The 21,773-nt window shown below is 42.4% G+C and overlaps 2 protein-coding genes across 4 annotated transcripts in view; one reads left to right on the forward strand and one right to left on the reverse strand.

Moving 5' to 3' along the window:
* The window catches only part of xirp2a (xin actin binding repeat containing 2a), a 45,980-nt gene extending 39,304 nt beyond the window's left edge, over window positions 1-6,676 (reverse strand). The window contains exon 1 of the mRNA XM_047576434.1: window positions 6,248-6,676. Coding sequence (XP_047432390.1) covers window positions 6,248-6,442 — 195 coding nt within the window. The 5' untranslated portion in view covers window positions 6,443-6,676. The remainder of the gene's footprint in view (window positions 1-6,247) is intronic.
* Window positions 6,677-11,772: 5,096 nt separating this feature from the next.
* Window positions 11,773-21,710, forward strand: LOC125000785 (cytosolic phospholipase A2 epsilon-like). 3 transcript variants are annotated; one of them, XM_047576466.1, is made up of 22 exons: window positions 11,773-11,887; window positions 12,117-12,147; window positions 12,218-12,260; window positions 12,911-12,986; window positions 13,520-13,656; window positions 14,063-14,191; window positions 14,899-14,939; window positions 15,069-15,111; window positions 15,716-15,770; window positions 15,849-15,961; window positions 16,380-16,469; window positions 16,868-16,902; window positions 17,006-17,144; window positions 17,234-17,370; window positions 17,466-17,688; window positions 17,781-17,895; window positions 18,612-18,749; window positions 18,854-18,952; window positions 19,044-19,211; window positions 19,490-19,662; window positions 20,169-20,355; window positions 21,114-21,710. In XM_047576466.1, exons 1-22 carry the CDS (start codon window positions 11,878-11,880, stop codon window positions 21,332-21,334), a joined length of 2,403 nt encoding a protein of 800 aa, XP_047432422.1. In that variant the 5' UTR covers window positions 11,773-11,877; the 3' UTR covers window positions 21,335-21,710. The 3 variants fall into 3 exon arrangements, with proteins under 3 accessions (XP_047432422.1, XP_047432423.1, XP_047432424.1); XM_047576467.1 differs by having other exon boundaries at window positions 12,914-12,986; XM_047576468.1 differs by lacking the exon at window positions 16,380-16,469 and having other exon boundaries at window positions 11,774-11,887.
* The last annotated feature ends 63 nt before the right edge of the window (window positions 21,711-21,773 follow it).

The following is a 21,773-nucleotide window of genomic DNA, read 5'->3' on the forward strand; positions in this document are numbered from 1 at the left end:
CCTCAACGATTCACTCTGAACCCTTTTCACTCCCTATCCGTCTTCATCTTCCTCACCCTCCGCCTGCCCCTCTCATCTCCTACATCTCTCCGTCCTCTAGTCTCTCTCACGATATGATGCTATGCGCGCTGAATGTAAATCATGTTTCAGTCTCTTTCATCAGGCCCTCTAAATGTTTGCCAGCATCACCGGGCGCCGCTATTTATACGGCCCTAAAAGTTGCTCGGGCTCCGTTTTCAGCTTCTCCAAATACACGCCGAACCACGGAACTGACACCAGCTGACGTGCGGCGTGCCCACTTTGCATTTTTTGGGGGGATTTCATTGTCTATAATTGTGCGAGTACGAGCTAATGCAGGTGAAGCTAGCACATGCAGTCCCGAGCATGCACGTGAGACCTATCTTCACCCTTTCCCCAAATAATTACAGCTAAAAATATCCCCTGTTTTTATTTGGAATTTTTATTCCATCCCGAGAAAAATATTAAAAAATATTGAAAATGATTTCCTGCTCTCCGTAAGGTCAGTGTGACATTTGACTGTGCTGTTGTAGTGCCAGCTACTCGTTGGTATTCTCAACTATCCTTCGGTTTAATTTGAGTTTCCTGCTGAACGTCCTCGTCCAACCCCAGCGCAGGAGCTGTCCTGTAATTTTGGTAGGTTTTTAAAATCCTTTCTGGGACAATGATTTAAATTACCAGGGACCTCGGGGACATTGTTAATCCTGTATGAATGAGGGTCTCTCAAATGCTTATTGGCTAAGCTAGTGGCATGGCTCTAGGGATGTAAATGTGTGTTGGTTGATTAGTCTAACAGTTCGGTTGAGAGGCTTTTCAATATAGTTTGGGATGAAAAATCTGCGCGGACGTTCCCGGTTCCCAGAGGGTACCACGACTGATGTGTTTTGAATTGACGTTGGGGCAGGTCCACATGTTCCCGATAATATTCCGCGGAAAGCAGAGATTATGTGCATGGAGCTTGGAGGCACACAAACGGTACGGCAGTTTACGTGGAGACGAAGAGCAAGCTGCAGAATCACAAAAACAGCAATTCAGATACGCAGTGGACTTCTTCCAAGTATTTCTGGCTCCTGTAGCAGATCGAGGAGGAGTGCGGTTGAGTTTTCCTTCCTAAAAGTCACTACAACACAGTGCATAGCCAAAGAGGGACATGCATGTTACGGTAATTGTTGGTTCTAAGTTGTCTGCTCTTGTTAGACGTGTGATTGAGGGGGCTGAGTGTGGGATGAAGGAGGGAAGTGCAAAAATGACACAGAATGTAAATTTTTAAACAAAATTAGCTGCTGTTCCTAATTTTCCCACTAGGGGTCACACTGTTTTCGTAAGAATTGTGAACATAATATAGCAGCGACACTCAGAAACTGAACAGCAGATGGCAGCAATGTGCGGAAAATGGTCTTATTTTTCATGAAATAAAATGTTTCGTAAAAAGGATAATTTATTAAAAGGAAACATTTCCATAATGCTGTTCTTTGCTCTAAAATAAAGGGAAAATCTGAGGTTATTTAGAGGTTATCATGCTGTTATGTTACTTGTTTGTAATCAAATTGCGCTCGAAAAGTGTTGAAAAGGAAATGCCAGAGGAAGATGGTTGGTAGCTCCTTAAAGTGTGTTATCTGTAGAACTATTCGCCTCGTTGGCTCCTAGATGCAAACATTTTCCTAGCAGCAGAGCACTCACTCAACTTTGTTTTACCACTTGAACCAATTTGTGTACACACAGCTTCCCGTGTTGCAACCACGAACGCGCGGCTTCCAAGTACTCAAAGCCGTAACCTCCTCTCTGTATTTTTACATCTCTACAGGCAGAGGATTTGCAGTACGCACCTTTTCTCAAGAGGTGATTTCCTGCCATGGCAACAATGAGTGTTAGGCGAGGGATGGTACTGCGGTGCACTCGCAATGACATAGCACCGCGACGGATGAATGAAAGAGGTAAGCCTTGGGGATGCAGGCTAATTGTTGAACATGCATGTGGGGATGTGGGTGTGAGACTGCATTGGAGAACCTGGGAGTTATGCATTCATTACCCGGCATTATCCATGGGAGCGGATTATGATACGTCGGAGCGAATATGCGCATGTTGCAAGCTCCGAAAGAGCAGATTTTGCACCATTTGACAGATTTATATAAGTGAAATGAAGTTCAAGAGCCGTGTTGTTGTTCCCAGTTGCCGGCTGCTCCGCGGCTTCCAAGGAGGCGAGCAACAAGTCGCACGGCTCCATTAAAAGATCCCAATCTGCGAGACGGAGACGAAAGCCATGCCTGCTCGCAGCTAATGGAATTTTTACGAGCTCAATGGGCTCGATGATTACGCCCGTGTCCTCGTCGAGTCTGGATCAATTTCTTGCAGACACATTGTGACGTTTAGTTTATTTAACATTTAATTAAGTGCGTTTAGGTACGGTGCTGCACACTGATTGATCTATCTTTTTTTTTTCTTTTTTTTTTAAATTGAAAAAGGACGCCTGCCTCATATTTATCGTTCGGCGTGTCATTTGGCATTTTAAAGGGAGATTTTTCAACATGGTAGAAACAAAACCCACCCCACCCCCCGAAGGTGACTTTGAAAAGCCATGGACGTGAACTTCACGAAAAACGTGATGAATTGCTCCGTTTACCACCGTTTAGATGACATGTCCCTGTAGCTCTACAGAGGAAAACATTTACGGCTCTATCTCTTCACCTCATTCAAAAGTTAGGGAGTTGTGAAAATAAACCGGAGGGACATTTTTAGAACCTGGGCACCTTAGTCACAGCCAGAAACCCCCCTGTCTATTTCTAACCATGATTAGCATTATACCAGAGTATAAAATCCGTTTCAAATATCTGATGTTGTGTCATTTTTTTAAACTTTTAATTTTTTTTACCAAACACGAATCAGACGTTTCACCAATTATGCAAATCCTGCCAGTCTCATACGTACATAAAAGGGCATTTTGAGAAAGCTTCGGGCGTTACAAATCTGCTTCAGTGCACTCAGATGATTAACTGGCTCACTGTGATAAACTCTTCATTAAGGGCATGTCATTTTTCCTCATGCAGTTTGGTTTGTGCAGTGTCTGCTCAATTCACACAATCCAGAAGATGCTACACTGCCACCCACTGGAGCAAAGCAGCCATTACAATTATGTGCAAGCCCAAATTTATGTGTTTTAATAGAAAAACAAAGCCAGCTTTTTTTTGTTTGTTTGTTTTTTAATGTGTGCTTTGTGTGCCTTGTGCACAACAAAAGAAGTTTCAGCTCGTCTGCTTCAGGCATGTGCTTCAGCCTGCATGTGTTCATCCCTGTGTGCAGAGTCGTGACCAGAAGGTCAGACAGATGTTGTAAACACAATCCAGCGTCCCCTCAAGGATGAGCTGACCTCGCGCTCTTTGCACTCAAGATAAACTGTTGCCTCACTTCACAATCGCAGCTGAGGGAAATTCAGACTGTCTCCGGGCACCCCACGCACGGAGGCTTTTGGCCACAGCTGAGCGACCAGCTGGGAATCCATCAGTCATCATTACGGCTGTCCGTCCAGTGACGTGGCTTCATTTAGATAAATGAAACGGGACGCGGGAAGAAAAATACAATTATTAGAGCTCACAGTTATAGATGAGTTGGAGACAAGGTCGAGTTTCATAAGAAGCCGTCTGCGGAGAGCTGTTCCTCTCCCCTGTCTGGGAACACTGCCCATATGCCCCACTGACAATGACTACAGGCTGTATTCAAGGGAAAATAGGAAGAGACGAGGCACCCATGAAGCAGTTCCAAGATACAGCATGTGTTCCAGTGCCAGCTTGTGACACACAGACATTTGACCAGCTGTACAGCTTGTTATTTTAGAAAGAATGCAAATAAATGATCCGTGTCTTTCCGCGGAAGCTCGGAAAACTGGAAGAAATGCAAGAATCTGATGGAAACACTAACAAAGACGAGGTGAAGTATTAAAGCATTCAGATCAGTAAACGATAAAGTGATAATATTGCACTGTAAAAAAACAAAAAAACTAATAGCTACAAGTAGTCGATGTCCTACGTTAAAAATGCTACTTAAAAGACAGCACAGCGTGTTCAAACAAATACTTAACACTGAATATAAAATTATTGGCAGATTATTTTGTCTGCTTAGTGATCGGCTAAAGGGAATTACCAAGGGTTCAATGTGAGGCCTTTACAGCGTTTGTTTCATCCGGCCAAGAAGAGCAGAAACTCAAGAAGTGTGTTGAGACATTTATGAATGACGAATGTCTATTTGACATGTGTTTATGTTCAAGTGACAAAGCCCTCTAACTGAAACTCACAAAAACGACTCTTGTACATCCAGTCGAGGAGGGACTAGTATGGCTTTAAGAGACAGGAGGTCGGGGTCGATGGACGGGTTGCAAGAACTTCAATTTCTAATTCCTCAACACTGGCAATAATTATGCCCCATGCACACATACATTGACCTAGTAACTGTTGTTGCCATGACAACAGATGTGCTATAGCTTCAGTGGAGTGTTTAAATCTGAATAAGAGATTTTTCTTTATTCTCTGCCCTAACCCTAATCCTAGCACTCTGTGCCAGGCTAAAGGAAATTATGTACAATGTTCTGACATGACATAATTTGCAGCTGGTTTGACCAAAGAACAATTACACATTCATGAGATACAGAACATAAATTGAGCTGTTTGTTCACCTGGTAAATGTTAATCCAATACTCCGTCTCTTTTAGCCCCGTTTTGTTCGACACCAACTCTTGAGGGAAATATTTGGCTTTTTCACTGCGAAACACTAATGTGACCTAGCTGCCAACTTTACTTACACGCTGTCTGTCCCTTTAGCACTTCTTTACAGAAAACAATTACTTACTAGTGCTTTAAATAACGCTAATAAAATAGCTGAGGCTTGACCACAATGCCAACACTGTAAAAACAAAGGGTGGAGAAGGGGAAACTGCTAAGTAATGATTTGTGGTTTTGTTATTACAGTAACCATTCCCACATGACAATCGCAGACGTTTGATTTATCGCACAAAATAAAAATATGTGCTTTAATGAGTCATACACTATAAACAAGCCACCCTTTGTGTATGAAAGAGCTGGGAAAGTTTCACACATATCTGACAGTCAATGGAATGTAGCAGCCAGAATAAAGACAGAAAAAAAAAAAAACACAAAGCAGAGCTCTTATCTCCAGAGACTGTTACGGGTCATACCACTGTAGACCAAACATGTCTGATAAGAAGGAAAAGAAGGATACACTGAATTAGCTGGACTGACGAGGGCTAAAGCAAACCTTAAAAGATGCTTTTGGTTAGATACTTGGCCTTAGTGATGTGGCTCATTAACCAAAGTAATCTGTGAAATGCTTCTCATGTCGGCAGCCAGATGGGATTCTGATAGATCCACGTCTGCCTCTGCTCGGCCTCTGGTCCGACACAGGAGCTTCGAGCAGCTTCCAGCAGCAGCCGACATACCAATTACCGGGTTATTTTTAAAATCCTGCTTAACCATAAAGCCCCCCAAAATAGGTCTTAAATAACAGGGTGTCCAATATCAGCGACCCAATGTATCCCTGCCGCCAGTACTCACTGGAGAATACTACTTGAAACTATGCTCCCCATGATTCACTGGCTCTTGTGGATTTCGCTGGCTTTTAATGGAAGAGGCTGGATACTGTGAGGCAAAAGTTTTCCTACCCAACATCACTGAGTATTGGAACATTTTAAAGAGGTTCGATTTGATGTCACCAACCACACAGCGAGAAAAAGTAGGTCATCTGGGTCTCTCTCTTTTTTCTTTTTTTTTTTTTTTTCTGCCTCCTCGTCAAACATTTGGGAAATGGGAAGTTAGAGCAGACTTTCCACTCAAGGAAGCCATCTGGGATGGAAAACTAAAGCTAAAGGAGAAAGAGGGAGCACCTCCTCTCTTGCGAGGAAGAAAAATTGCGTGAACGGGTCGACAAATGTCTTTCGGTCTCCAGCTGTTGCCATTAAATCCAAAAATGAGACAACCGGTAAGGTGAACCTTGTTCCTCGACAGTTGTTACATAAAGGAGAAAACTAGAGTTTGCTCAAGTGAAATCAGCATGAGGTGAAACCCAACACCCTAACCTACATCTGCCGCTACTGGAGAATAACCTCACATTCACGACACAACTGCTGACTTGACACTTAAACATCCAATGGATACATTTAGGGAAAAGGCAGAAGAAATTCACTGCACAAATAATTCACGCCAAAATATAAAATGGCACCACTTACAGTATTTGTAGCGGCGGGCTTCTCGAACATCCTCTTCAGGCTGTCTAACGGGATGTCAAACCTCTCAATCCTCTTAGCCGCCTGCAGGTCCTCTCTGCTGTGCGATGCCTCCACCTGCGGCCTGGAGGCACCACGGGAAACGAAGCCCGAGGTCGCACTCGCCACCTCCTCTCCATTTCCTGATTGAATTTCCATTGTTGTAAAGAAACCGTACACTCCCCCCCCACCGCCGCCACGGCCGCCACCACCACCGCCACCCCACACACACACACACAACCTCCCTCCTTTCTCTTCCCTTCAGGTTGCAGCTCGGGAAAGGGAAGTCTATTGTGTGAAGGTGAATCAGGAAGCGAGGGAAGAGAGTGTAGGTTTTAGAGGGTTCAGGAGCAGAGGTGGAAATGTTACTGGGGTCCTAATCTGTCTGGAGTCCTCTGGCTTGTGCAAGCAGCACCGAGAGGAAGGAGGAGGAGGAGGAGGAGGAGGAGAAAGGAAAAAGTTCTGGGAGTTATTTTTTTTTTCCCCCCTCGTCTCTACTCTGCCCTGTAATTACTCATACGTGCAGAAGCTTATGTAAACTCAACATGTAGGCTTAGGAAAGCGAGAGATACGAGTTGCGGACAGACGAGGGAACGACGACGCCGGGAAGCAGAAAAGTTCACCCTGATGTTAGATTCCCATTAACACGGATCAGCCACAACAATAAAACCACTGACAGGGAAAGTAAAGAAGGTGGCCATACAACGTTCTGCTGGGGAACCCTTGAGCCTGGCTTTCGTAGGGATGTTACTTCTTTAAAATGTTTAGGAACAGCTTAACAGTAATAAACATGGCCACTTTAGAGGCTTGTCATTTCTCTCTTTTGGGCTTTTTTTTTTAAGGACGGAGGGATTTATGAGGATGAGAGAGCTGGCAAATGCTAGCAACGCAGAGCTACATGCAGGAGCTACAGTCAAGCTAGTCATCGGTGGTCAATAAATCCACAGATTTGGAACCTATGATAACGTAGCTGTGGGTCTCCCCGTCAGATACCATTGTCAGTAATGGGGAGTGTCCCATCTCCATTTCTGTTCTCACTTTACACATCTGATTTCCGATAAAGCTCTGGGTCCTAACACCTGTGGAAGTTCTCTGATGGGGAACTTGCAGTGGTAGGAAGGTCAAGCAGCTGGCCATTGACTTCAGGAGGAAGTCATCACCATCCAGGGCCTGGAGGTGGAAGTAGTGGACCGCTGCAGGTACCTGGGAGTCAACATGAACAACAGGCTGGACTGGAGGGACCTCCACCTCAGGGGCCTGAGTAGACTCAACTTTCTGAGGAAGCTCAGGTCTTTCAGTGTATGCAGCGAGTTACTCGAGTCTTTCTAGTTTGTTGGGGGAGCGGCACCAGCAAAAAAAGACATCGGTAGGTTGGTAGAGAGTTCAAAGTGAGGTCTCAGTCTTTGATCAAACCAGTTGCAGTGTCAGAAGTGTCACAATGTCAGAACATTGTACATAATTCCCTTTAGCCTCGCACAGATTACTAGGGTTAGGGTTAGGGTTTATTCTCTGCCCTTATTCGGATTTAAACACTTCACTGAAGTTATAGCACATGTGTTGTCATGGCAACAACAGTTATTAGGTTAAGTCTCAGTGAGGGACAAGAGGACACCGGATCAACCGCTCTCCATCTTAATAAATGAAAGATTGTGCACCTTTCCCACGTCTTTGCCCAGTGCTTTTAACAGCTCGTCATGGGGGAACCTGAAAAGGGAGGTTAACAGCTTTTTTTGCCTCACCCATCCTCCCTTTAACACCAGGTTCGGGGGTGGCCAGGAAAGCTTATTATTCCTGAACAAATCTAGGAAGGGCTTTACAGCCACCCCTACCGACCTGCCGCTGCCGTGATATTGTTAATTTTTCAGCTGCCGCACCAGCTCTTCCTGGGACGGGGAGTGTTTTCCTGCCCCGGTGAGAAGGGAGAAATGAACACTTCCGGTCATTTCCTCTGCATTTCAGCCATGCGATTTCAAACCATTTAGGCCACTCATTTCCGCTGTGGACAACGAGGGCGTAGCTGGAGCTGGAGCAGCTCTCGCCCTGTCACCGCTATGAGAGCATGGGGTCAAACTGCGGAGAGGAGGCGGCAGCGGAGGGGGCAGGATCGGGGAGAAACAAAGACGGCAGAGTCATGAATCCGTCACAGCCATAATAGAAACAGCAGTACTCAGAGAAAGGGGTCGAGAGGGAGTCCAGATAATCTAATTTTAATGAATGAGCAGTCATGATATATGCATCTGATAGTACTTTGGAGGACACAGTATCACTCCGATTATACCGGCGGCAGATGCATTATTCAGAAAGAGGCCAGAGGAATGTGTGTCACTCTCGGATGGATCCTGTGTCCGCTGAGGTCGCTCGGCTTACAGCTCTCACTCACACATGCGCCAAGAGATGGGAAACAATAACACAAGTGGGCTTTTTACAACGGAAAATGTGAATTTGTATCGACTTTTATCTTATTTCAACAGCTGTAGGAGGTTAGCTCCGACAGAGAAAAAGGCCTCCGAGGACGCTTCCCCGAGCCAATTAACGTTTTTTATGTGACGCTCATCTTGATTTGTTGCATCAGGAAAGCAGAGGTGATTTTTCAGCTAAAACCCATAGGTAAAACCCGTCTGCGTCCATTAAATAATAGGATGTCGTAGGATCTGTGTGCCGGTGACTTTATTTTCGAGGACAGGCTGAAATATGACCCCCGCGATCAGATAAGAACATGAAAACATCAATCCTCGTTTTAGTCCAGTGGCACAAGGCGTGCGCAGATTTCTGCAGTTTCCCAGTGAGTCACTTAAAAGCTTCCGTCGCTTAAGATACCGTAGTTCAGCTCGGTATGTGCCAGAGCCAAAAGGTCCTCCTGGTTCCCAAGAAAAAGTCTGGAACCATGGAGAACATATAACAACATCCCGCAAGTCCTGATTCCTGCCAGGAAAATATCAGCTCACTGCACATTATTCATACTTGTTATGATTTTCTTTTTTTGTATTTTAGGAAACGCTAAATGCTAAAATCTCTGACTGTGACATTCCTTTTTTAGGCAAAAGCCTCCACGGAGAATCCAAGTTTCTTGAACATTGTAACATCTTTAAAGTAACTGGTCTGATTTGCTGTCACTCCCTGCTAAAGAAACTTTCTAATTTTTATATTTATTATTACATTGTTGCTTTTGTTTACTTACTTAGCTGAACTGTTACTGACTTTATTATTGTTGTGTTGTTTACACTGTCATATTTATATTTTTGTTACATTGTTCCTTCTTTTATTTTGCACTAATGACTTTTTTGTAAAATACTTGTGTGTAGTAAAAGGGAAATTATTTAAATTTTACACTGTTAAATTGTTTCATATTGTGATTAGTTAATCATAATCATAATCATCTAACTACAGGGAAAATTATATTACTCAATGATCATAACTTTTCCCTGTATTTTCTTGGAACGATGCCAAAATTCCCAGTATCGCCCACTCCTACTTCCACCTTCTGCCTCTGCTGTGCCGTCTTTTCACCACAAGGGGGAGCTGGTTTACCATTTTATTTTTATTTATTTATTTTTTGACAGCTGAGAAGGAGAAGTTGAAGCCAACACTTAGTTAAAGAGTCTCCAATAAAGGTTGAATTGAAACTGTGGGTATGACGAGTGGGCAGGAGGAGATCAGGATGTGATATTAGGATGGGAGAGAAACTAAACTAAACCAAGGAGAGACTGAGACGGACTGTTGGAAAGTCTTCTGTGAATTCCAGGTGAGATTCCTGGGAATAAAGTCAAACAGCCCACGCATCTCATGTTTACCTTTCAGCTCTTACCTCCTGCTTGCCAACTTACCATGCTGACATTTGTTCAGCAACAGCACGAGAAAAAGCAAACATCCTCAACCTGCCACACAGCTTTTCTCACCAATCCAACACTTCAGCATCAATACAGGATGTGCAACAATATTGCACTTTCCTCACAGCACATGTCCTTACTGTCTCCTCTATCTCTGTGTACCTCTCTGCAGACAACTACGGATCTGCACACAGATCTGGTTTCGCAGAGGCTGGCTAACACGAGACAACACCTCCACCTGCTGTTGAAACTGAGTAGTACAACACAGTCAAGCTCAACTTCCACATGCAGGATATATGCCATTGGATTTTTATTAAAGGAGGAGTTTGACACTCCTGTCTCAGGCAATATTATTAAAAATCACTGCATTTTGGGATATGTTGCTTTCACTACTACTGTAAGCTACCTTGAGTTATATTTAACCAGGATGCGTCGCTGACATTATACTGTCAACAAAGTGATGAGCAAACATACGTCGCGCCTGGACGACTATTGCTCATTATTATTATTGTTCTTGCTTCTCCCTGCAATATAAAAATATCAAAAGCTGACTAATGCTTCAGACACAGACACATTCTTCTGCAGGCAGTGGATGGTTGCAGCGCTTCTCACAGCAAACGCGGCGTGAACGTCGCCCTTTCACAAAAACAAAGTCACCTCTCGAGGGAACATTCACACAACACGTGCTAGGTTTAATCTCGGCTTTCGGCTTTGCCACTTAAGTGCAGAGATTTCTGATGACGTCATGGGCTGCGGATGACGAAATCCTTAAGTTCACTGCGATTGTACGCTCAGAAACCGGTTCCTTTCTTGTGAAAGTCTTTCGGGGAAGGCTCTGCTCACCTGTTTGCTGAAGTTTTATATTATGCAACAAGCAGCGAAGTATTTCTCACTGAAGTCACGTGCATTACGTAATGATTTAGGTATTGGTGCCCTCCCAAATGTTAGTTATTCTAGGGACCTGCACCGATAGACCACAGGACTCCCTCAGAAGGTCCAAGTCCTTAATGACCATGACCCCTGGACCCTGGACGCTACTGTAAATGAGTCATATGTAAAGAATGCAGTTAGTTATCCGATATATCAACCTTTACAGTGTGACAAGTCCTGACATGGCCTCGAGCTCATGTCATCACAGCACATATCAACAAAACATGAAAAACAGCACGAGGTGTTGACCTGGCCTCCAAATACCCAAGATCCCAGACTGATCAAGTATCAGTGGGATGATCCACAGAGGACCCTCCCCTCAACCTGTAGGACCCTGAGGTCCACGTAGCTGCGAGTGTCTTCCACTGAAAAATGTAGCGCTAGTTCACACTAGCCCCGAGAGAGTGAGGCAGGCAGGAATAATTGCACCCTCTCAATGCAGGCATCTTTGAATAGCTGCCCTCTGGAGTCACAAACAAGAAAATCAGGTTTTCATGTATATTTGTGTTAGATTTTATAAGTGTGTTTATTATACCAAACACCAAGACAAGTGAGCACGGAAATGAATGACTCTAACGCTACTTATTACTCAATATTTTCCTTTTACTCCCTTGTGTGTATGTGTGTGGTGTGTAAAGCCTCTGCTGCCTCTGACCAGACCAGGTTGTGGAGGCAGGTCTACCTGTCTCGTTTGTTTCCACCCTGTCTGAAACCACTCCCCAAAGCTGTGTAGAAACTATAAATCCTGAGATGACTTTGCAGGTCTGAAAGACGAAGAAGAAGAAGAAGAAGGAAAGCCCAGGAAGGTTCTAAACGTCAAGCTCGACTTCAAGACTGATGGACAAAGGTGCTGTAGAGGAATCATCCATTCATGTTGGCTTTTGTGTTGAGCTCAGAAAATGTGTAACTACTTATAGATTAATGGTTTTGATTTGGAAAAAAAAGGGCTCAAACATGGGAACGGTAGCCAGAGATAGATCCAACCAACCGGGTTAGAAGCAGCATAGCGTTCAATGAAATGTGAAACACAGATAAGCCAAAACTGCACCTCTAATTAAATTCATTCTTCTTTACAGTCAAGGAGAAGCTTTGGAAGCTGATCAGTGGGTATGTCGCATGTTGCTTTGTGACTTTACTTGTTTTATTTACAAAAACTGCAATCATTTTTTCTTTTCAGAGACAGAGACGCAAAAGATGACCTGAAAAGCAACACAACAGAGGTAACACCACCAGTGACACCACATACATCAAAATACCCACAGGGGTTTTAAGTGCAGTTTTAAAAGATTTGCATGAGTGCTGGAGCACTTTCTGTGAAACACTGACAACTATTCAACTATATGGGTTTAGTAGTTGTCACGCTTGCAAGCATTTGCATTATATGGTGCACTGATCCTTTATCAGCCAAAGGATAGCGCTCTACACGTCCATACATGTGCAGACTTAAACGATCTGTGTCTCTACCTGTTTCAGCAGGTGTTTAAAGTGACTACAACCCGCACTGTTTGATTTTACATAACTACAGAACTGTGGGACATGGGATGCATGTTACAAAACCTTGAAAAGAGCAACTGGTAAAAATCCCAAAAAGGCAGAGTCATAGGTAAACTGCGTACCATATATTAAAAAGGGCTGATGGAATGACAAACATGCGGGAAACTCATGATGGTGGTGTAGAGGTGTAGACGATTACAAGGTGGTACAAGCAAATAAGTGATGTTAAAAGGTCAAGCCTTTGTAGTAAAATAATTATGATCATCTACCCTCTTAAATGCCCTTTCTGTGTGGACAGACATGAGAATGTGCTTTGTGGGACAATATGGCACCAGATGAGTTAAAAACAAGATTCCCTGTTTTGATTTGTTTTCAGCAGAAGCAACTGGTCTCCTACTGGATCCTGAATGTCACCGTAGTGAGGGCAAAACTCTCTAAGAGTTTTGATTGGGGTAAGAATGGCTATGACTTTCCAGACTATTGTTTTTTGTGTCATTACTATGGGTGGTACATGTCTAAGTATCATCCACACAAATGCCAGGTCCAAAGGTTTCCCAGCAGAACAATGTATAAATTTTTCTCCTGTCAGTGGTCTTAATGTTTTGGCTGATTGGTATATGTTCATAGTTTATTTTACTAGAATTTATTGTAAGCATTGACGAATGTTGCATCTCAAGCCTATAAAATTAATTATGGTGTCCCTCAAGGTTCAGTTTTAGGTCCTGCACATTTTGAACAGCCATAATAATGCCATAAATCAATTTTTAATAGACCATAAGTAAATAAAAGCGCTAAATAAAAATCATTTACCCATGTTTGGTATCATGGTTGTCACTAGAATATCTAAAAATTAGAACAAAACAACAAGATGGACCAAGCTACAACTTGAAGAAACCTGTTTAGTAGCCAGTCAGATCTGGTGGCAAGAAACTTTTCAAAATGTGTTTTCAAAATGCAAACTTTTTTCCCTGTTCTCGTGTTTCAGGGAGTGAGTCTGACTGCTACGTCATTCTTTCCCTTCCGACTGCGGTGGCTCGTACCTGGCGCACAAAAACCATCGACAACACAAACAACCCAGAGTGGAATGAAAGTTTTACTCTCAGGATCCCCAGCCAATTGACAGTGAGTCCATCTCATGTGATGGTTACTATTGTATGAATGAGGCTTGACAGGGTACGGAGAAAAATATAAAAATCTGGAAGCTAAAAAGCAAGTTATGGATGGTAGCAACGTTTTCAATAGCCCAATATGTTCACAATATTTTATGATTACATTGTATTGTGAAAAAGTGTTGGCCCCCTTCCTGATTTCTTATTTTAGTCCTTCTTACAGGAGGACTGTGTAGGCTTGGATTTTGTTTTCCCTTAATCATACAAACCTTAATTTAAAAACTGCATTTTGCGCTTAGTTGTGTTATCCTATGAGAAATCAGGAAGGGGGCTAAACTGTTTCACACCACTGTAGGTTCATTGCACCCAATTCTGCCAACTTTCCTCAAACGTTGTGTCTCTTTCTTTTTTTAATCCAGAATATTCTGGAGATCAGCCTGTATGATGACGACTACTATTTCGATGAGCTGATTAAAACATTTCACTTTAATATCAGAAGCCTCCCCTTTGGGAAGAAGGAGACCGTCGTCTTTTCTTTGGACACCGAGGTAAAAACAAAAAGACAACTGGTGATCGCTTGACTCCTCGCTGTAGACACAGATGTATTTAAAGACACAATGGACAAAACACAACCCTAAATGTCCTTAAAACTTGACAGAGCTGTTCACTCAGAGAAACATGGTCGCAATCTGTAACTTCCCAACTGGTGTTTTCTAGGTTAACGAGACGGGGAAGATAGTTCCAAGGTATAATACATATAATATCTGTGTATTATAGAAGTATGAACAGAGAAAGATACAGTGGCAACTCTGTGGCCTTGGTGTGTACAGTTTGGTCTGTTGAAACATATATCCCATACCTATCTTGTGAATCAGAATAGTATTATAGTGAGTCAAAACATGTTTCTTTTGCCCCTTTGATGTCGCAGGTGATGTCACACCTTTTCAAAAAATTGTCCAGACTCATTACCAGCAGTATTCCAGGAAACACAAGAATAAGAATAGAACATGCACACAGGGCTTGGGTTCACATGACGACTAAATAACTCACATCAGCTACTGTAAAAACAATTCCTGGAATTGGTGATGTAATGTTCAAGGCAGCAGCTCTGATCAGCAGCTCCGATTAAACTGTGGCTGATAATCAAAGAGAGAAAAGATACGAGAATGAATCGAGACTGAATCTGATATTCATGATGAGTAAGTTAGACCCATTTAAGTTTTAATAAGTGCCCCACATGTTCACTTTCTTGTAGGGAAATGATCAACTCGAATTGGAGTTTGAGCTCCTCCAGAGGTATGTATTTGTCTTAAATTTATTTGTTCATATTCTATCCTGCCAATAGCAGTATATTTTGTACAGAGAGATATTCTGTGTGCCCTAATATCCCTGGCTGTTTTTTTTTTTTTTTTTTTGTTTTTGCAGTGAGGAGACGCCTCTTGAATACGTAACAAATGGCGTCCTCATGGTAAGGTTTTAGCAGCTACATCTAAATGCACAGCTGTCAATCCTCATTTAAGAACATTGAGGGCATGAACCTCCACATTAGCAGCTCCATATTCTATATATTTTCCAATAATGTGGATGGTTCCACAAAGAGTAGAGGCCGTGGAGAGTTGCATTGTGACTCTACTGTAGTCATGCCCGTATCAGCTGAGAATGCATATATTCTGATGCATATGATCACGTTGGGGTTAGGGTTACACATTTTGGATTAAATCTAAGTGTGATGTTGTGCTTACATTTGTTAACATCTAAACAAAGCAAAAATTGACATTGCAGCTGGTATTTCTGCAACAAATCTGAATGTCTGCTAATTTTGAATGCAGGGGCGTCACTAGGTTTTAAGGACAGGGGAGGCTTAGCCCCGACGTAATGGACAGGATGTGACTGAATAGGCCTAAAATAGGTCTAATGATGCCAGTGCTGAATACTTGTGGCCTGTGCATCTCTATTTTCCATGATTTGCAATTTTAGGGTGCTGGATACCAAAGAAATGATTTTAATGTGATTTAGTTTAAATGAGTTGACCATAATGAATGTCTTTCTCTCTCTGTCTCGTTGTCCCCCAGGCTGGCCCATTCTCTGCCTTGAACATCAAAGTGGACAAGCCACCAAGCAGTGACTGTAAGCAAATCCCACTAATGGAGGTTTTCTCTTGTTTGGGAGACGTAACATATGACATTATTTCACCATGTCTTACAGGGAACATGCTGAAACTAAGCGGCGCCTTTCCAGAAAACCAGATAATCGACTCGGAGGACCAGGAACTGTGTTTCTATATCAACAGAGACTTGGCGACTGAAATCGAGCTGGCAGTGAGTTTTAACTACTTGGACTTCTGTTCTAATTTCAGTCAGAAATAAAGATAAACTGTAAGGACGCTAGGTATATAGTATATAACAAGATAGAGGGAAGAAACACCAGCATGCAACACAAAGTATAACTCCCCTCCCTTTCTCTGCTCCCAAGAAGAACCTGTAGTCCATGCTAATCTTTGTCCCAAGCACACAGGAAGTTGAAAAACAACAAGAAGAAAGCAGCACCCCCTGCAGACATGGAGGGATCACAGCATATGAGCACCAGTCGTAACAAAACAACCAAAACACATGAAAAAAGAAAAATTGCGAGAAATTAGAATAATGACACTGTTGCCATGTTTACCTTCAGAAGCATTGTCATTGTAACTACACCTCATCAAATAATTGTCTTGTCTCAAATAATTGTGTCTATCAGCCCTCTGGTGATGTGGCTCCTGTTGCTTCCACTAAGCTCCTGCCAAAACCGGCCGAGTATACAGGCAAGGTGTCCCTTGTTGTTGACGAAGTAAGAGCTCGGGTCACTTGTGTGTCAAATACTGAAAACAAGACATAGGTACACCAGAGCCCACAGCACTGAACCTCACCTTACCTCACCTCACCTGAGATCTGCAGCTGTGTGTAATCACAACACAATGAGTCAGACTGAAGACTTTATCATACCCAAATTTCTTATGTCCAACCTTTGTGTTGAGGAATTGTTATTGAGTTTCACACCCAGCTTTTGTCTCCCACTGGGTTACAACTCCACAGCACTCCTGTATTATGTAATATGTAATTAGTAGCAAACAATCTTGTGAGGTACACCGTAGCTTAAATCAGCTTAAGTGTCTTTGAATCAAGATCTGTTGTATCACGTGTTAATGGTAGCAAATTAATAGAATGTTGGTTTGTTTTTGTTCACAGGACACGGTAGATTTAGACTTGGAAAGACATGACAAGTGAGTCACTTCGTGCATAGTCAGATTTGAGGAACTATGACTTGCTATGTGTGTATTATCATTACCATTGTTTTATTTATTCTGTTGTTTTACAAATCTACAGCATTAAGGAAATTCACAATGTTCGCATTGGTTACGACATCCCGGTGCAAGAGAAAGAATACCTGAGGAAGAGAAAGGTCGTAGTGGCGCAGGCTGTGGAGAAGATATTAGGCCTCAGGTCTCCATTACAATCCAACAAGGTACAGTGTGGCCCTAACCATTCAATACACTCCCAGTTGAATGCAGGTTACAAAAACAATGTGCATCCTTTGCTGTGCTCTGTGTCCAGGTGCCAACTGTAGCAGTGGTGGCTTCAGGTGGAGGAACTAGAGCCATGACGGGCCTGTTTGGTAGTCTGAGGGGCCTGAAGGAACTCGGCATCCTGGATGCTGCCACGTACATCACTGGAGTGTCTGGATCCACCTGGTCAGACAAATATCTGGGTCCTTACACTTTTTAAACATGAAGTGGACCAATGGGTTTCAGAGTGAACTAAGAGCATTGTCTTCCACTGTCAACAGGACTATGTCTGCTTTGTATCAGGAAGCTAACTGGTCACAGCAGGACATCAACACCTTCATCTCAGCAGTAAGGGAACAAATCACCAAGAGCCTGATGAGCCTCCTCTCTCCTGAGAAACTCCATTACTACAGCACAGAATCGGCACAGAAAGGCATGGAGGGCTACTCTGTGTCCTTCATCGATATGTTTGGACTGTTCTGCGAGCAACTTGTCTTTGGAAAGGTCTGTTTCCTCTTATCAGTGTTTCAGGGATTACATATATATAAAAAAAAAAGAAACAAGACAGTAACCATACTATGCGTTTGGAATTGCAGAAACTGACCAGTACCCTGTCAGACCAGCAGATGGCAGTGAATGAAGGTCAAAACCCTTTGCCTATATACACTGCTGTCAACATAAAGGACATCACCGGCTGTGAAACAGAAGAAGGTAAATATTCTTCTTACTAAAACCTTTGTTTCATGTTTGTTTTACATTGACGGGTAGTCCATGACTGAAATAAAGGTAGTTTGGTGTTTATTAGCTCAAGGATTGAGTTTAGAAGGGTATTTCATGAAGGGCACTATGGAAGTCTTTAACCCTTTATAGGGCACTCATTGAAATACTTGGAAATTCTTAATTTCAACTCTAGAGTCTTATTGTAGGCCATACAAAGACTTTTTTTTTCCACTTATATGGTTCCATGCCCTTATGTGGTAAACAAATGTATTTAGGCCATTAGAACATAGTGCCTATTCAGGCACTTGCTAAAATTGAAGACCGCATTTGAGCTGAGATTGGTTCCTTGATGTTCTCTGATTGACTGATTGAAAACCACATGCTACTATATCTCACAGGGACGCAATTTAAAATATGTGTCGAAGTTACCAAATATGGTTCCTTGTCCCATAAAGAGTTAAGCTTGACTTGATACACTGCTGCTTCTTATAGTGGATGCAACAAACTCTCTTGAGCAATAAAAATGGAGAAGTAAATAACACTGACCACCTTACGGCTATTTATTATTCTGCTGGGAAACTTTTGGACCTGGCATTCATTTGCGTGGTTGCTATGCAGACATGTAGCACTGACCTAGACCAGGCCAGGCAACCCTACCCCATAGCAATGCCACTCTTTTTCCTCATTTTAACTGATCCTGTTGACAGAGTGGTGTGAGTTTACCCCCTACGAGGTTGGTTTCCAGAAATATGGGGCTTTTGTCCGAACTGAGGACTTTGGTAGTCAGTTCTTCATCGGCCGCCAGATCAATAAACTCCCAGAACTCCGTCTTCCTTACCTGATTGGTAAGAACGCGACCACTTCCCCCGGTTAATTTTCAAATAAATTTCAATCCAGCCGGACAAAACCAATCTGAAGTAATCATATCTTTTTATTTTAACATTCTCAGGAATATGGAGCAGCGCCTGTTCGGCAAGCATGACCCAGCTGTGGGAGGTTTTTTCAGGACCTGGGAGCTCTGCGTCTGGACAAAATATCAAGAAAATAGGTGCAGCTCCTTTATTTTGAAGCAGTGCTGTGATACTACCCCTAATATGTTAAATTCATTGCATACATTACATGCTCTAATCTTCTCTTAGAACCTGACCAGCAATTGCACACAAAGATCATCAACCCGGTGGGTATCCTCAGTGGGTTGTCTGAGTACTTAAAGAGTCGTCCACTCCTTGCTGAGGTGTACAACTTCTTGCAAGGTTTCTTCCTGTGCTGGAACTACCACGAAAGCTGCCACTTCAAGGCTGACAAAAGTAAGCCCCAATAAAATATGAGAACATAGAAAAGATATTATTTTGCTCAATAACAAAAGCGAAAAAATAATTTGATCAACGGTGTCCAAATTGAATTTAGCATGAAATACAGTTAAGCCTCAGTAAAAGATTTTACTTTCTGTTAAATTGGAGTTTTACATTAGTGCTCCTTTGGATTATTTTGGAATTCGATTTGGGAGGATGTCAGGCTTCTATTACAAAACAGAAATTGCTCGAGTTTGAGCCTATCCATCGCTCCATCTCCATTTTCTGTGCAGGCTCTCACCCGGATGCCTTCCCAAACCAGCTGACCCCCAGAGACACCACTCTGCACATGGTTGACTCTGGCCACTCCATCAACGTTGGCTGTCCACCGGTGCTCCGTCCAGAGAGAGACGTGGATGTCATCATATGTCTCAGCTACTCGTGGGATGAACCACGTGTCCTTAAAGTAAGCAGCAAGCAATAATGTTTAAGTTTAAGTTGAGTTTTTATAATTTTTTTCCCATATATTGATATGATGCTATAAAAAAGACTTGGAGTTTGTGAAACACAGGTTTAATCTGCGGAGTATACAATGCTGTGTCCTTATTGTACCTTACTGGACCTTATTGGAACAACATGTCGTGCTTTTAAATAGAAAAAAACAGTACACCTCAGGAAGATCAAATGAGAAATATTGTCTATTATCTATTGTCTATCATGCTCTTTGCTCCAAGTGTTTATTGTCAAGATCTCAAAAACTTTCTGATGTGTTTGTGGAAGTCTATATGTCTGACAGGAGATTTAAAAATCATCTAAAATTGCAAGTAGCTGCTAAATCCCAGCCCAGCTAAATACAAGTCTAAGAGCAGGCGTCTATTGACATTTTTGAATAAATATTTGAAAAACGTAGTTTTCCCGGTTTAGTTTCCACAGGATGTACATTCCCTGATCCCTTTGATTTTAAACCATCAGGTCATGGAGGACACAGCTACATACTGCAAGGATCACAAAATCCCCTTTCCTAACGCGGACTATGAAAGTTTGGAAAAGGAGCCTCGAAAGGAGGTCTACATTTTGGAGGATAAGGAAAATCCCAAGGCCCCCATAGTGATTCATTTCCCACTCGTCAACGTGACATACAAAGACTACAAAAGTCCTGGTAAGTAATAACCATAGCCCTAACTCTTCTTTTTAGTTTCAAGTTCTACAACCGTCATCTCTCTCAGGGTGATCCTGACTCATTCCCAGATCTCATGGGATATGTAATCTTTCCATGTTGTGATTCTGGCATGGAAACTGGTGACATGGGACAATGACTTCTTTCTCACAGTGTGGTAGAGAACATATTGGTCTTTTTGCCGCCCCACTGTGCTCCACATACGGTAACCCTAGGGATATGTTGATAAACCTTCTTCAAGTTCAAAATTAAATACGGGATGGACTAGACTGACTGGACAAACCTCTATTAGGCTTCCCATTTCAATGCTAGGTCAAAGAGATGGTCCTCAATTTAATTTTAGAATAACTTAGCAACTTAGAATAAATTGCACTCAAGTTGTCCCCATTCATCCATGACCATAACGTTTCTCCTGCATTACTTTTGTAAAGTCTCTACCTTAGGTTGCCAGTCCATGAGCAATGTCCCCAACTTCTGCATGGCTCAGAACCCAACCCAACACCCCCCTTAAATATCTTAAAGGTTCATGCAAATCTGAGTCACCCCTGTCACTGTGGTGTCCTCAAAGTCTTCTTCCATCAGCCTCCATCCTCTAAGCAAACCTTCTCGTCAGCTTTGCCAAAACATGACATCCCCTATGATCTTCCACTTTCACATCAATACATTTGTGCATTTGTGTTTTCTCTTTTTTTTTTTCATCACAATTGATGAAACTTTGTCATTAACTTGTGACTTTCCAGGTGTGAAACGAGTGACCGAGGAGGAAATACAAGCTGGGAAGGTAGACGTGTGCAGCAAGAATTCTCCATACTGGACCACCAACATGAATTACACAGCAAAGGATTATGATGCTCTGGTGGACCTCACTACTTACAACATCTTGAACAATAAGGAGAGCATCCGAGATGCCCTCCAGAAGGCCCTGCATAGAAGAGAGTGTAAGGCTAGAGATTCCTGCTAGTGTGGATAACAAACCCATTACATCCCAACATACTGTGAATGAATGTTTTTAAGCAAACGTATGTGATTTAAATCCAATGCAAAGAAATGATCTGTCCACGGATCCAATCCTAAAATAATCGCCTTTTGAATAAGCTTTACTTGTAAATAAAACTTCCATGTTAAGGATTCAAATACAAAAACCTGATTTTGTTCAATGCCAATAGGAGGGGCTACATTAATAAGGTATAATATAACATAACAGAGAGCTGTCTGCACATAAATCACTCGAATGTTATGCAAAAGTATTATGGTGACGTGTTTTATCATGTAGATTCACAGTGAAATGTATTACTAAAAATATTAATAAAGTATTGCCAAATGAAATCCGTGCTACATATTCTGCCTCAACCACCTATTTTTAGCAGAGCATCATACAACACTAGTCTCCTGTTGAGAAT

This window comes from Mugil cephalus, chromosome 23, assembly GCF_022458985.1.
Source record: "Mugil cephalus isolate CIBA_MC_2020 chromosome 23, CIBA_Mcephalus_1.1, whole genome shotgun sequence".
NCBI lineage: Eukaryota > Metazoa > Chordata > Actinopteri > Mugiliformes > Mugilidae > Mugil > Mugil cephalus.

Bases quoted from the DNA above. Each gene is read 5' to 3' on its own strand.
- LOC125000785 (XM_047576466.1), top strand. The intron at 16,903-17,005 runs GTGAGTCACTTC...ACAAATCTACAG, and splicing joins GACTTGGAAAGACATGACAA to CATTAAGGAAATTCACAATG. The intron at 17,145-17,233 runs GTACAGTGTGGC...CTCTGTGTCCAG, and splicing joins CTCCATTACAATCCAACAAG to GTGCCAACTGTAGCAGTGGT.